The sequence below is a fragment of the Salmo salar genome, chromosome ssa11, assembly GCF_905237065.1.
Source record: "Salmo salar chromosome ssa11, Ssal_v3.1, whole genome shotgun sequence".
NCBI lineage: Eukaryota > Metazoa > Chordata > Actinopteri > Salmoniformes > Salmonidae > Salmo > Salmo salar.
The window spans coordinates 81,433,308-81,449,813 of record NC_059452.1 but is presented as its reverse complement, the minus strand read 5'-3'; the positions used below and the strand labels follow the sequence as shown (position 1 = coordinate 81,449,813).

General features: G+C 44.3%; 1 protein-coding gene across 4 annotated transcripts in view; it reads right to left on the bottom strand.

Annotated features, from left to right (window-relative positions):
* Nucleotides 1-16,506, bottom strand: part of LOC106563270 (pappalysin-1) — a 124,782-nt gene extending 108,276 nt beyond the window's left edge. For all 4 annotated transcript variants that reach the window (XM_014128709.2, XM_014128710.2, XM_014128711.2 and 1 more), the window contains exons 1-2: nt 15,263-16,506; nt 2,601-3,702 (exon numbers count right to left, since the gene is read on the bottom strand). In XM_014128709.2, the coding sequence (XP_013984184.2) occupies nt 2,601-3,702; nt 15,263-15,653 (1,493 nt within the window). In that variant the 5' untranslated portion in view covers nt 15,654-16,506. The remainder of the gene's footprint in view (nt 1-2,600; nt 3,703-15,262) is intronic.

Here is a 16,506-nt window from a genome sequence, read left to right as displayed (position 1 = left end):
GACAGTGACATGCAGAGAGAGGCCAAGCGGGAACAAATTGTTCTTCATCCCTGACGAAGCTGGGCCAGAGGCATGACGGCTTCCTTTCTCACCCTGTGTAGATCCTGTGCAACAGGTATGTCAGTAAATCTAGATAGAACCATTTACGTGGAAGGAAAGAAATGTCTATAGGATGTAGCATATTGAGATTGTGTGCTGTACATTTTTTTAATTAAACTGAGTTGAGATCGAATGTCTCTTTTTAGTGTTTCAAACACAAACATCCGCTTATTTCTCGAAGAGAGCTGTCAGTGTCCAGACCATGTTGTCCTCTTACTCTCCGCAAAGGATACTTTCTGTTGTTTTACCTCAGAAATTCACATACCGTTAAGCACAGTACCAGACATAAGTAAGAATGTCATCCCATGAAAAATATTGGCATAACCGTAAAACAGCATAACAACAAAGGCCTGTGAAAACAATGAAAAATATTTCCTTCGGCGAGAGGGGAGTGTTAAGTATTATCGCTGGTATTTCCAGAGGAACCTCTGTCTGTGGACTGCAGAGAAGAGTAGCTAGCACAAGCGGCCTACCACAGTCCCCTGCTAGCCAGATTCCTAAACACACTAAGTGGTAACAGGCATGAGGGCTACAAAAATAAACGCAGGACCTCACAGCCATTGTTCCCTTGCGTATGTGGCGCGCTGTTCATCCAGAATTCCACAATTAAAGAGGAATGTTGAATAATGTTTGTAGTGTGGCCCTCCACATACCACAATCAAACCAAAATAAGCAAGCACTTGGGGAGCTTCTCTTTATCAACTTAAGAATTCTCTCTCTCTCTCTCTTACTTAATTTCTCTCAATCTCTCTTATCCCCCCTTTCAACAGCCCATCTTTCATACGTCTGCTGGGATATTTGAATGGTAGGGACTGTAAGCGTGTGCCAATAGCTGATTTCTAAGAGAAGCCGTCTTGGCTGATTGTTGATGAATGACTTTGTAATGATGACTGAAACGGAGGGGAGAGAAGAGATGGCAAACCCACCTGCTTTTGCTTTCTGATGTCACCTCACACAAAGTTGTTTAGCAGCCGTTTTAAATACAGAGAGAGTGCCAGCGAGACAGTGCTTCCAGGCCTGAGCAATGAGAATGATAGAAAACAGCCTAGTGCCTTGATTCTGGCTACATCAGAAAGACACAAATAATCCTCACAATAACCCTATTTGGAGCTTTTTTCAACCCCCCTCTCTTTAGCATGACGGTGTCCAAAATCATTTATGAGCATCTGACATTGGTCGATTTTTTTTCCAGGCAGCAAGAGAACTTCAAGACCACAAGGACCCCCTACAACTGCCACAAAATGTCTCTGGCCTCTGTGCTTGAGTGTCACGCCTGCCAAGAAAAATCCAATCCTTTACTACTGGAGCCCCTCAAGGTCCATGACAAAAAGCAGTTCCAGAGAGAACCAGAGACTGTTTTTCTCAATGCTGCTCAATCATCCTCTGTGGTACAGAGTAGGAATCCTGCAGATACTGGCAGGTACTAGATCAGTGGAGGCCTCTGCATCTCCTCCCAGTAACCCTATCAAACTGTTCATCGCCACAAGCCTGCAGTAATCAAACTTCAAAATGATTTTCTGAGGTAAAAAAAAAATCCTATGATTTTTCTGTAACATTCTTGCAGAGGCTTAAAGAGAAGAGCAGTAACGGTGCAGAGAAGTGTTTCCCCCCTTCCAAGGGAGATGTACTTCCCCTGCAAAAATGTCTCTTGGGTGTTTCCTGGATAGAGTAGTACTACGTTGCAATGAGTCCCTAGTGCTGCTAGCAAAGTGATGCTGGTCATTCTCCTCTGACCTCTAATTACCCCTTCTGGTCTTTCTAGAGTGTAATTGTTTCCAATCTCACTTGTTTCCAATCAATCTAGCTTAATTAGGGCAGCAGAGGATAGACGGAGAGGAGCGAGAGAGAGAGAAAAGAAGTTGAAAAATGAAGAGAGAAAAAAATCCATCTGGGCACTCCCAGGGTCACTATAGTGTGTTTCGTTGGTTTGGCCCCCCAAGTGTAGGATGCAGATTGAGTCTGTCTTAAAGCCAGATTGGACTAGCGTCCCCAGAGGACACCCTGCTGGGCCACACATACCGCCGGGGGTAGAGTTACACTCTGCTCACAGAGGGCCAGCCAGGAGACAGTGGAACTGACAGACTGTGTATCAAAACCTCACATCAGTGTCCTGACTGACTGTGTAATGAGAAGATGTGTGCAGTTATGTGAGTCACTCCAGACAGTGTGTATGTATGACAACATCAAGGACAATGGATCATAGCAGTGAAAAATAACAGCGTTGGTGAGGGTAGCATGCACAGAACGCCATGTCAGGTACATATATATAGTACTTGATAGTACTTATGATTGAACAATTTTCAGACACAAAATTGTTGACTAGACCCTGAAAAACGGGCAAATCCTAACTTGAAGATCAAATGTACAGTACATACAAATCTCCTTTTGACATCATTTCATGGTTTGTGAGAAACCTTGACTCCAACTTTGGAGCCAGGCTATATCTTTGTTTAGGACTCATCAAGCAGCGACAAAGACAAAGACAAAGACAGAGAGCTGACCTGTGTGGAGAGGAGCGGTTGAAGCAGGTCTTGGTCACATCCGTCACATTGGGGTTACAGCAGTCTCCGTTGTCGTAGAAGAAGTTGTCCCAATTACACTCGGGGTCGCACACCCCGTTGCCCTGTTTGGACTGAGGGCAGTGGCTGCGGTGCCTGATACAGTCGCCTGCGTCTAAACCCGTCAGCGTGTGGTTGCACTCTGGGTCGCACGCCTCGTCTCCCACTTTGCTGATGTCACAGTTGGCCAGGACCAGACGGTGGCGCAGCGAGGAGTTGGTGACGTTGTGGACGCTCAGCTCCCAGGTGATGTTGTAGACGGCAAAGGCGTTGTTGAGTTGCTGGTGCTGCAGGTGGATCTGACGAGGCGTGACAGTGGGCTGGCGCCGAGCGTCGTCCCACACGTTGACCACGCGGTAACGCACCGTCTTGGACTTCCGGAAGGTCCAGGTGCGGTTGTAGTTGGTCACCACTTCCACGTTGTCGCAGACAGTTTGACCACAGGGCGGGGGTTCCAGTGTGGTGTCCAGGGACCCTCCAGTTCCACCTTCTCCTACCCCTACTCCAGCCTGACCCACCCTGCTGCTACCCTCCTCTGGCTGGGGGAAGCTCCCATCCTTTACCGTCAGCCACTTCCGGGCAGGGTGTTCAAAGGTCTCCCTGATCACCAGCTGAGGTGCATCTTGAGGATTTTCATGACCCTGCATGTCCCTGATTATCTGCCTCTGTCCCCGGGCCTCCCTCCACAGACTTACCCTCTCCACAGTCCCCCGGTAGTTATGGTTCAGAGCGTTCCCGCCCACCATCAGCACCTTGCACTTCTTGGTCAGATGGCTGAAGACATTGCCCGACTGTTCACGGCTGACGCCCACCTGGGCGCCGTTGACGTAGAGCTTCATGTAGAGGCCGTCGTAGGTGACTGCCAGGTGGGCCCAGGTGTTGGGCAGGTAGCGGGCGTTGGAGTGGACGGAGGTGACCTTGTGGGCACGGTCCGTCTTTAGGGAGAAGAAGAAGCGTGGGTCACGGTTGCCCTGCTCGCTGACTGCCCGGATGCCCAGCAGCCAACCCCGGTCGCTGGAGGCGTAGAAACATTTATCGTACAGACCTGGGAGAGAGCAGAGAGAGCGGGACAGTCAGTTAACATCAGATAGAGAGACAGAGAGATATGGTAAGACAAATAGAGAGACAGAGGAGAGAAAAAGAGACAAAGAAGCTTTGACTTTCAGAAAGGTCCTTACTACATCACCTTAAATTAATTTAAAGAGAACAACACTCAATCAAGATAGAAAGAGAGCGAGAAAGAGTGAGGGTGTTAGATAACTCACTGATCACCTCTAGTACAGCAGAGAGAGAGCAGAGCTCAACACTACAGCAGTCAGTGGTGGAGTGGTGAGTAAAAGTAAAGATACCTTAATAGAAAATGACTCAAGCAAAAGTGAAAGTCACCCAGAAAAATACTACTAGAGTAAAAAGCTAAAAGTATCTGTTTTTAAATATACTTCAGTGTAGTGGTGGAAAAAGTACTCAGTTGTCATACTTGAGTAAAAGCACAACGTAAAAGTAAATGCCATACGTCAAATTTCTTATATTAAGCAAACCAGAAGGCACGATTTTCTTGTTTTTATTTTATTTACAGACAGACAGGGGCAAACTCGTACGCTCAGACATAATTTACAAACTCAGTATTTGTGTTAAGTGAGTCCGCAGGTTAGAGTCAGTAGGGATGACAACTTGTTATATTGATAGTTGTGTGAATTGGACCATATTGCAGTCCTGCCTGAACATTTGAAATGTAATGAGAGGAGGGAAAATGTATGGGAGTAAAAAGTACATATTTTATAAGGAATGCAGTGGAGTAAAAATAAAAGTTGTAAAATATTGAAATAGTAAAGTATAGATGTCACGTCCTGACCAGTAAAGGGGTTATTTGTCATTGTAGTTTGGTCAGGGTGTGGCAGGGGGTGTTTGTTTTGTGTGTTTCGGTGTTTTTTGGTTTAGGTTCTATGTTTTCTATTTCTATGTTTAAATCTAGTTTTCTATTTCTATGTTGGGGTTTTGGTAGGACCTCCAATTAGAGGCAGCTGGTTGTCATTGCCTCTAATTGGAGGCCATATTTAGTTGGGGTTTGTTTCTCTTGTGTTTTGTGGGTGGTTATTTTCCTGTATAGCCTGTGTTGCCTTACGGAACTGTTTTCGTCGTTTGTTTATTTCGTTTAAGTGTTCACGTTACTTCTAATAAAGAAGGCGAGCACTTTACCTGCTGCTCCTTGGTCCTATCCTTACGACGCCCATGACAGAACCACCCACCAAACAAAGACCAAGCAGCAGGGATTGGAGCACCGAGGAGAAGGATGGACGTGGGAGGCAGAACGACCTTTCTGGGAGAGGAAATTAAGGGAGCTACATGAGGCCGAGAGGCATCCCCCCCAAAAAATTGGGGGGGCACACGGGGAGTTCGGCAAAGTCAGGATGGAGACCTGAGCCAACTCCCCGTGCTTATTATGGGGAGCGATGGATCAAGCAAGCACCTTGTTATGCGGAGATACGCACTGTGTCGCCCATATGCACGCACAGTCCGGTGCGGTCAATAAGGGCTCCGCAGAGTTGCCGGGCGAGAGTTGGCCAGCAGCCAGGGAGAAGTGTGCCGGCGCAGCGCATCTGGATGCACCAGTGCATCTCCTCGGTCCAGTTTACCCTGTTCCTGCTCCCCGCACTATCCCTGAGGTGCATGTTACTAGTCTGGTGCCTCCAAAGCCAGCCCCACGCACCAGGCCTCCAGTGCGCCTGCCCAGTCCAGTACGTCCTGTTCCTGCTCCCTGCACTCGCCCTCCAGTGCGCCTCCATAACCCGGTACAGCCAGTGCCTGCTGTGAGCACTCGGCCATTAGTACGTCCTGTTCCTGCTCCCTGCACTCACCCTCCAGTGCGCCTCCATAACCCGGTACAGCCAGTGCCTGCTGTGAGCACTCGTTCTCCAGCAACCCTCCTCAGCCCTGAGCCTCCAGCGACGCTCCTCAGCCCTGAGCCTCCAGCGACGCTCCTCAGCCCTGAGCCTCCAGCGACGCTCCCCAGCGACGCTCCCCAGCCCGGAGCCTCCAGCGACGCTCCCCAGCCCAGAGCCTCCAGCGACGCTCCCCAGCCCAGAGCCTCCAGCGACGCTCCCCAGCCCGGAGCCTCCAGAGACGCTCCCCAGCCCGGAGCCTCCAGAGACGCTCCCCAGCCCGGAGCCTCCAGCGACGCTCCTCAGCTCGGAGTCTCCAGCGACGCTCCTCAGCCTAGAGTCTTCTGAACGGGAGCTACGCCCAGAGCCAGAGCCACCTGCGTAGTGGGAGGATTGGGAGGGGGGGGGGTGTAGCACAGGGACCGTTGTTGATGGTGGCCACCCTCCCTTTAAGTTTGGGTTTGTTTTTGTGGGGTTTTTGTTTTTGAGGTGCATTCGGGGTCTGCACCTTTGGGGGGTGGGTACTGTCACGTCCTGACCAGTAAAGGGGTTATTTGTCATTGTAGTTTGGTCAGGGCATGGCAGGGGGTGTTTGTTTTGTGTGTTTCGGTGTTTTTGGTTTAGGTTCAAGGTTTTCTATTTCTATGTTTAAATCTAGTTTTCTATTTCTATGTTGGGGTTTTGGTAGGACCTCCAATTAGAGGCAGCTGGTTGTCATTGCCTCTAATTGGAGGCCATATTTAGTTGGGGTTTGTTTTTCTTGTGTTTTGTGGGTGGTTATTTTCCTGTATAGCCTGTGTTGCCTTACGGAACTGTTTTCGTCGTTTGTTTATTTTGTTTAAGTGTTCACGTTACTTCTAATAAAGAAGATGAGCACTTTACCTGCTGCGCCTTGGTCCTATCCTTACGACACCCATGACAACAGATACCCCAAAAAATTACTTAAGTATTACTTCAAAGTGTTTTTCGTTAGTTACTTTACACCACTATCATTTGTATTCTTAGTTATTAAAATTTCAAGTTGTCTCTGGGGCCTCACGGCCCTAGAGCTAGTTTTTCAGGCTGTCTCCTGAACAACATCAACCTAGGAGGTCTGCTTCGAGTCACCCATAGCCAATTCTTAATGTGAATTTTGAACTGTAAAATGCATACGCTGGACTGTCTTATAATTCATCCAACAAAATGTCAAATGCATCTGTGTGTCATGTAATCACATTCTCTCATTCTTCAGATGTAGGCCAGACATTAACAATATGGTACAGATTATGTAGTAGATGTACTGACACGATACATTTGAAGATAGCGTTGAAATAATGTCCTGGAAATTGGGTTAAGGTGCATGCAGTATTTAGCTTGGGAGACCCATAGAAACTCTTACAAGAAAGATTTTATGAGCATTGAGGCCATTTCAACATTTCGGGGTAGCCAGAAAAGGTTGTTTTCTGCAAAAGCCTTGTTATGCTAGACGCACCAAAACAACTTTTTCCTGTTGCACTTGGAAAGCAGGTCAGCTTCAGCATGGTAATGTGCTTTCACTTCTTAGGTGATCTCTGAATGCTGTGTGTGTGTGTGTGTCCTCACAACAAAAAAACACGTACAATTTGCAGTTTTACATGTAAGAAAACTCCAACTGTGAAAATATCACTTTCACATGTGGAATTGCAGATTCAAATGTGGGGTTGAAATAATGTATTCTCCTCACATGTGATAAGATGGAACAGTGGACAGAATACATTTTTGGGGGGCAGGTTAATGGATCACATTCAAATGGCGACATAGTTCTGCTGTATGAAGGTCACTGCCTGTTAAAGGGACAATCCTTAGTTGCTACATTCATTTTTGGACTTATAAATTAATGATATGTACCTACTGATTCTTGAAGAATATATTGTATAAATGCATCATGAGCTTAGTTTAACTGTTGTACCCCATCAGAACCCCAAATTCAAACTTGTTTTACTCCAATGTTTGTAAACAAATTGTAAATGTAAGCAACTACTGTATAGCCTAAAAAAAAAGTAAACCTAGAATTTTGATGTCATGGATGTCGGTCCTTGCATCTATAGCGTAGTCTATGGATTTGAGAATGATTGAATTTCTCCAGACCCATCCCTCAGCTTTTTACTTAAACTGTGGCGGGGAGTACAATTTGTTAATGTTTAAATGAAGGATTGCCACTTTAAGCACCTTTAATAGAGTAATAGTGTTATTATATGGTACAATCCTCTAGTGATTGAGTTATTTTTGTGACCTTAATATCAAGCAAACTTCTGAAGTCGAGAACAAAGTTCTTAGTATTGTAAACAAAAAGAATGATATTGAAAGCAAAACATAAACCCAAAAGTAAAAAATAGCCAAACAAAATATAGCAAGGAAATAACTTCCAAATGTGAGAACAAATGAATTATAAATGGTTAAGAAAAATATATCATCTGAAAATGTTTTTATAATAATGCAATTTTCCCTGTCTTTCGTTATGTTACCCTATGTTACCCCTTTTGCTGCCTTTTTTCCAGTTGCAAAATTTGGTATGTTAATTCCAGCAACATTACCACCCTACGTCCCACTGCTGGTTTGTCTCTGAAGCTAAGCAGGGTTGGTCCTGGTCTATCCCTGCATGGGAGACCAGATGTACCTGGAAGTGGTGAAAAAAATCTATGTGAAATGTGAAATTTCATGTGTCCGAAAACCACATCTGACTCATGTGAACATTAAAAATCCCATCAGATTTTAAAAAAATATTATTATTTATTTTTTTAAATGTACCCCTTTTCGTGATATTCATTTAGTCGTTACAGTCTTGTCCCATCGCTGCAACTCCCGAACGGACTCGGGAGAGGCGAAGGTCGAGAGCCATGCGTCCTTCCGAAACACAACCCTGCCAAGCCGCACTGCTTCTTAACACACTGCTTGCATAACCCGGAAGACAGCCGCACCAATGTGTCGGAGGAAACACAATACAACTGGTGACCGTGTCAGCGTGCTAAGCCCGGCCTGCCACAGAAGTCGCTAGAGTGCGATGAGACAAGGACATCCCAGCCGGCCAAACCCTCCCTAACCAGGATGACGCTGGGCCAATTGTGCGTTGCCTCATGGGTCTCCAGTTCGTGGCCAGCTGCGACACAAACCCGGATCTGTAGTGACGCCTCAAGCACTGCGATGCAGTGCCCTAGACCGCTGTGCCACTCAGGAGGCCCCATCAGAATTGTTCACGTAATTTGTTCACACGTGTCCGAAAACACATTATTTTTTTCACATGGGTATGTGTACGTGTGCGTACAGTACGTGTGTGAACACAATGTGTGTGTGCCTATGCACATTCACCAGAGAACTCTGATATGCCTAACACCTAGCTAAGCTCCTCAAGCATGAGGAAGTACAGTACATGTGCTCACAAATAATTTTTGTGGAGAAGCGGGATCCACCCCTGGCAGGAGCATATGTTTCTCACATGTACAAACACGGGGGGAAGCAGTACTCCGAATCCTGCGAGGGGCCCTGTGGAAGTCAGTGCCGACAATTTTTTTTCTCATGAGTATGCCTTATTTTTATGACAGCATCTTGGATGACTCTCATTCATATTCCATTTGCCCAGTTCTCTATATATTTCTCTATTGCTTCTCCTTCCTTTTGGAAGAAATTAAGTCAACTACTCACCACATTTTATATACTGCAGTGCTAGCTAGCTGTAGCTTATGCTTTCAGTACTAGATGAATTCTCTGATCCTTTGATTGGGTGGACAACATGTCAGTTCATGCTGCAAGAGCTCTGATAGGCTGGAGGACGTCCTCCGGAAGTTGTCATAATTACTGTGTAAGTCTATGGAAGGGGGTGAGAACCATGAGCCTCCTAGGTTTTGTATTGAAGTCATTGTACCCAGAGGAGGACGGAAGCTAGCTGTCCTCCGGCCACCCCAGGGTGCTACCCTACAGTGTGCTGTTAAGGCTACTGTAGACCTTATTTGCAAAATAGTGTGTTTTAATCAATTATTTGGTTGTGTGATTATATTTAGTGTAGTTTAACTAAAAATCATAACTTTTTTAATGTTTTACAATTTACATTTTTATGAAATTCACTGAGGAGGATGGTCCTCCCCTTCCTCCTCTGAGGAGCCTCCACTGCCATCCACATAATGAAGTAAAGAGATCTGAGCCGATTTCAGGTATTTTTAAACCAATGTGAACCAAGTAGAAGTGTCTAATGCAAACCAATACAATCCAATGCAACCCAATGCAATCCACAGTATTCACATGGCAATGGGTTGTATGGGTTACCTTCAGACGAGTCCCGGGGCACTAGTGGGAGTCTTTGTGCAAAACGGAGAACACCATCGTGTTCGTGAGAGTCTTCCCTTTCCATAGACTGGTCATGCATGCCAAACCGTTTGGAAGTTACAGACATTTTCGTGAGAAGAACAATTTTGGGGATGTCTCATGGTCTGACAAACACTGCTGTGGCTCGGCCACCTTCCACCAGAACGCCAACATAGGCGGATGCGGTGGATTGAGACGCAGCCCATGCAAAAAGTGTATCTGATATCTCTAGCTTAAACTGGCAGATTTTGATAGGGATTTTTTTATGATCTTACTTAGATTGACGCACCAGTGCTTCAATAGACTCTTAAGGATTTTTCACGTTTTTCATCAGCTGTACATACATACAGTAAGAGTCAGGGGGATATTCTAATCGCAAAGCCATTCAAATAGCATGGTGGGGTTCAACGTCAAGGTCAGCCGTATTGAGTGTGACGTCCTTACTATTTCCACTACAGTGGAAGGAAAAAAAACTCCATCTGTCAGCTAGCGCACTCAAGGCTAAAAGGTGTTCTGAAATGTGTGTAAGGCTCCTAGTGTAAACAGCTGTCATAATTCTGCCAACCTCAATTCATCTAATATAGTACACTTTTCCAGACCCAACCTGCTCTGTGGTTGGATAGGGCACACAACCACACACACACACACACACACACACACACACACACACACACTGACGCTACGGCTAAAAGCCATTCGTGTCAGGTTCAAAGTCAACCTTGCTTGAACTTGCGATTTGTCTTCCCCCAAAGCAAACACACTCAGATACAGAAAAAAAGAGAGAGAAAACGTCAGAGAAATCTGATGAAAAGCAGGGAGAAAGGGAACAATGGCCTTTGCGTGTGCTTTTGAAATGTTTGGGCTCTGAAAGTCGGGGAAAGGGACTTTGTGTACGGACACAGTGAAGTGAGCGTCACACTGGGTATTTGACATGTTGGAAATTTCCACTGATACTTTAGACTCTAAACACAATAGACATCCCACAGGTGAAAACCCTTTAACCACCAGAAAAATTACAGTCAATTACAAGTCAATTACAATTTGCTCTATAACTAACTTGAGACATCTTTCAACAATGTAATTAACTTGAAACCTTTTCATTACATTTAATGATTAAAAAGAGAATGCAAATGATCTCTTATGTGCCAAAACTATACAGTAACAGACAGCTTGGGGAAAATACCATGGTAATTTCACAGCATTTTCCAGCCTTAGATTACCTCAACAGAAACCCTAAACCTCATCCTTAAGTTTCCTACTACAGTCTGAAATCAAGAGATGAGCGACTACATGTAGCCCTTTGCTGTATGTCCTGTGGCTTTCCTCTAACGTATTATAAAACTATAAATCTAGAGTGAGTATTAAAGTTTAATACTCAACTATCTCATTAACCAAAGTGTTTTTATGTAATCTTAGATGGTATATGTCATTAGTTATATATGATCTAACATCTAAAAGCTGCATAGCACTTAAGTGCCTCTCTGCTTTGTTATCAAATGATGCATCTGCCAACATGGGTATTTATTGTTTACAGCTGGTCATGGAAGAGAAACTCTGATCCAATGTCTTGCTGTTTATTTCCCTTCCTCTGATGTGAGACAGGCCTGCATGACCTGGATAAAAGGGCAGAAAGGTCAGAAGTAAAGTTCATCTCACATTAGGACACGGAACATGACATGCTAATGTGTGACGTGAACTGCCATGAGGATGTAAAGTGCATGGTAGCATTCAGTCAAGTTGAACTGTAATTTAAGGGTCCCCTTCCTCATTAAAGACCATCTTTGAGTAACTTTCAAAAGTGGGACGAATTGTTACAACATGTCAACATGTCACAATAGGGAGAAGACAACGTTACAGATTCTTTGACTGGAGGGTTAGCCCGAAGAGGCTACGCTAAAGCAACAGCACTCATCCTCCTTTGTAAAACGAAAGGCTGCTCAGTGACAGGTGTTGGTGGCGTTTGCGTGTATTTGAACGAGTGCCCAAATCAAATCGGCCAGCCAGTGGAGTTGTAACACTGAGCTATTCCATTATTGCTACCCTGGGATCCTGAGTAAAAAGAATGGTTCTTTTTTTTCCCTTTTTTGATGGTCCTTTCTACTTCCTGTGTGCGCATGCTCATTTTGTCAACGCTGTTCAAGGTCCTGAATCGTGTTGCTCTGCTGGAGTCATTCTCCTGCAGTTCCATCGACCAAATCTGCATTACAAATGACAATGTGTGTGTGTGTGTGTGTGTGTGTGTGATACAGGTCAGTTTTACATGCCCAGCATTCCTGTTTGATACCAGTAAGCAGACTGCAGTGGGTACATCTCCTCATGTCAGTAAGCAGTGAGTTCTTCTGGCAAGTGCCCATCCCATAAATGCCTCTCTGTGTCTCAGAGCCAATGTTACATACTAGCTACCACAAACAAACAGGCATTACTAAATACATTGCATTCTGTAAACACGTCAGCAATGGTGGGCCATACACATGCCAGCAATGCAACATACGTACATGGTGGGCCCTGAGTCTTGGAACTCTTGCTTGCTGTGTAAGTGGTTTGGACTAGGACCTGAGTATTCCACTAGCCCTTGTTTTAGGCCATAGAGTCAATAAATCAAATCAAATGAAATGAAATGAATTTGCCAAATACAACAGGTGTAGACCTTACCATGAAATGCATACTTACAAGCCCTTAACAAACAATGTATAGTTTTTTTTAAGTAAGTAAGACCAGAAAGGAACCACAGATGTATGTTTATCAAACAGGAGTTATCTCTGGTCCTCAAGCTGTCACTTTGTTGGCACTCAGAGGTCTCACTGTGTGTGTTTTACTGTAAACAATAAGTAAATACCCCAGTACTGTACTGTACTACTCATCTCCCCTCACTTATGAAACGGCGAGATGACAAGCTCAATAAAAAAACAACAGCAGTGTCGTGATAAAAAGCGGGGCAAAAACAACAACAAGGCTGAAACAGCTGTAGAAAACAAGCCAGGCCTGGGTCAAAACAACAGGATGGGACTGCTTTAGGCCTGGGATTGTTGGGAGGTCTCAATTGGATTTAAAAGATTAGGCATCACAACATTTGCTCGATAGGGCATTTCTTATTTTCCTTCAAAAGCAAATTTTTCCAACCACACTGATCTTAATGCCACGAGAGCAAACAATAAAACTGAATGTATAAGATAGGCTAAGATGGGTAATACATGTGACATGCCCTGAGCAGACTGCATGTCCTGGTTGGGCTAAGACATTTATCTGAGTCACAGAGCTCTCAATAGATTCCCTGAAGAGTTGAAATGCCTAAAGTGAATTTAATAAGGGGCTGGCTTAAGCAGCCCCCACCACCAGGCCAAACCTAGTACACATATACTGTATACACACATACACACACACACACACAATAAACGTGCACATATGCATGTACGCCCCCCCCCACACACACACACACACACACACGGATGGACCAGGAGTATTAGTATTTTATTAGGACCCCCATTAGGTGTTACCAAGGCAGCAGCTACTCTTCCTGGGGCTCAAACAGAGATAAAACATTACATCAAACAAAACATTGTGCATTATACACATTTACATTGCTCCATTTTTACATTACAATACTATATTACATTGCTAAGAATAGTGTGTGAGTGTGTATTTTAGAGTGTGTGAGGTGTTCTTTTATCAATTTTTTTTAAATCAGATTTTTCTGCTAGCTTGAGTTACCTGAGGTGGAAGAGAGTTTCACGTAGTCATGGCTCTATAAAGTACCATGCGTTTCCTAGCCTCTGTTCTGGACTTGGGGGCTGTGAAGAGACCTCTGGTATCTTGTTTGGTATGTATGAGTGCTTGAGCTGTGTGTTAACCGAATAAAAAGACAGTTTGATACTTTAAATACGTCAATACCTCTCACAAAGAGCAGTAGTGATGCAGTCAATCTCTCCTCTACTTTGAGCCAGATAAGATTGATTTGCATGTTGTTGATATTAACTGTCCTTGTAGACCTACATTTAAGTGCTGCTCTGTTCTGGGCCAACTGTAATTTCTCTGTGTGTGTGTGTGTGTGTGTGTAAAACCTTTTGGAGATCCCTTCTCAATGGTAAGTGCCTCACAAGGGGTCGCAGACAGTAGTATGCATCTGCACACATGCAATCAGTTGTGTTTGCAACGCTCCCTGTTGGCAGCCAATGGGATCGAATCTCATACAAATATACATCAGAAGCAGTGGCACAGACACTGAAATATATAAACATTATATACATTGGAAGAAAATGTCGTCTAAGACTTGGCATTGTGGATTTCAGAATGACATGACTGTAACCAGTACGGTGTCTGCTATAGTCTGTTCGGTAGTAGCTCACAACATTCACAGGGTAAGTTGTGCGTGGATGAAGCAGGTCACTGTCTCCCTCCCATCCCTTTACAATGCTAAAACCAGTCTTTAGACTGTTCTGCTAAGACCACCCAATCCAACAGTCGGTTTAATTTTTTATTAATGTAAGAGTCAACTAATGTTATGCGCAAATGTCGAGGTTTGAGGAATCCCAGACGCAGCTAATAGCGCGTCCCTCCGCGCAATGGGGAAAACCCTGGAACTCTATTCCTGTCTCGTAACCTCAGCAGCCAATCCAGAAGTGTCGATTTGGGAGGCACTTTGGATTGCGGCACGGACGGTGCCCTAGACACATCAGAATAAAAATGGATCTCTCTAGCTCTCTCATTTTGCCTGCTGTGACGTTCCCACAGATTCAAAGTTTTGAGCATTACATCATAGTTTAAAATAGCCAGACGTCTCATAAAAAATACAATTTCTACGCACGATGACATCACCTGTCAATCAAGTGATGCGGAATAAATGGAAATATCAAATAACCTTGAAATAAGCTAAAATGGTGATAGACCACCCAATATTTGAGTAATTTTGCTCATGAGAGTTTAAATGAGGAACATTTCGAAAAATATACCAGGTTATTTATATTTATATAAAATGCATTCATTAAGACCGAAAATATTAGCTGAATGATCATACACAAGTAGGCTAATGCGTGCGTCTACACAAAATCTCTCAAAGGCTATTGCACTTTTCAAGGTATTACATCACATTACATTGGCGTGGGTCAGTTGTGAGATGAACTCACTCTCAACTCAGTTACGACTGCATGATGTTTTACTGTGACAACCGTGCATGGTTTGAGCTAAAACAACATGCATGATAAAATAATAGCCTACACAGCTAAATATGGGTCATGCCATTCAATTGGTTTATTAACATATATTAGCCTACTTTACTGCTTAATGTGTACGAGGTAATAACATATATATATTTCACACTTAACTTTGAAATATGCTGTTGAATTTTAGGGCGCATAGACTAGTAAAATCATTCTGATCATTAATTAATTTGTGAACTGAGACAGTTGTTTAGGCTACCTGCAATCACCGTAGGAGATCGTTGACCTCCCTCTGGTTTGATCCACATCTCCAGAGTAAAATTCCCTCTCGGTATCTCCACGCCCGGTTTAAGCCGAAGTTGGTCTCCCCTGCCGGTAAAATAAACAGCTTTCACCCGACTTGGAGAGTTCTCCTCCGCCTGAGAGGAGCGCCGAAGCTGGCGAGGCACCCGTCGTTCCATGCCGGGCAAGGAGCGTTTGCCCCGCGGCAGACGTGTGGCACAAGCCCCTGGGAAGGTGGCTCTCGCCTCCCTGATACGCACCAAGTCCCTTTTGGATCTCCCCTTTCTCCGGACAGTCCCGCACTCTGATCCAAAACATAAGATGAGTATCACCAGGCAAGGCAGCCAGGGAAAAGTCAAAAGTTTCATTTTCAGGAGAAGGGGTGATAAAAATATATAAAGAGCAATGAATAGATATAAATTCGACAAGTATAAAAATCGTAGGTCCACAATGCTCCTCTATAAAAATCTTCCCGAGTTTCTCTTTCTGTTTTTTTTTCTTTACAGCTGCTTGTCAAACCGTAGAATCAGACTAAATAAACCCATGAAGCGATACTGTAATATCCCCCTTATTGGCTAATGTTAAGCCACGACCCCCTTTCCTTGCCCGCGTTTAAGCAAAAGTAAGACTCTTCTGGAGAGATTGAAGGGACACAGGAATATTTGATTCATGCAGGTGTTCTACTGTGCCTTTTCAATGGGTCTCATTAAGCCAAAGGGATGACTAATAAGTAATCAATCAGAGGGGATCCGGTTGATTATGCCCCCCATCACTCCTTGGATTGTAAGAGTTAGCCTAGTCGCAGAAACCCACAGTTGTCCGCCAAACGCTTGTTACACCTTTTTGTTTCCTTATCCCACCAGTAAAGGAAAACAGTATGCAAAATGCCACATATTACATTCTAAATAAAAGTCATAATAAACCGACCTGTCATTATTTTATTAAAGAAAAAATAAACATTCCTTGACTTGTTTTTTGATATTCAAAAGTTGAAATGCACAAAATGATCTTGTAAGGCGAGAGAGAGAGCTGCAAAAGTAAGAAGCATCGCGATCCTCATTCATTTGCCTGAAGCAGAGAGACACTTGGAGAGAGAGACAGCACTGGGCGTCCGCTTTAAAGCACTTTCTCAAGTCTTTTTAAGAGCGTGGAAATCATGTTTCGAACGTTTCGGGCTTTTTTTTTTGCCAAAGTGGGAAGTCAGACCGGTACTCAGTGGCG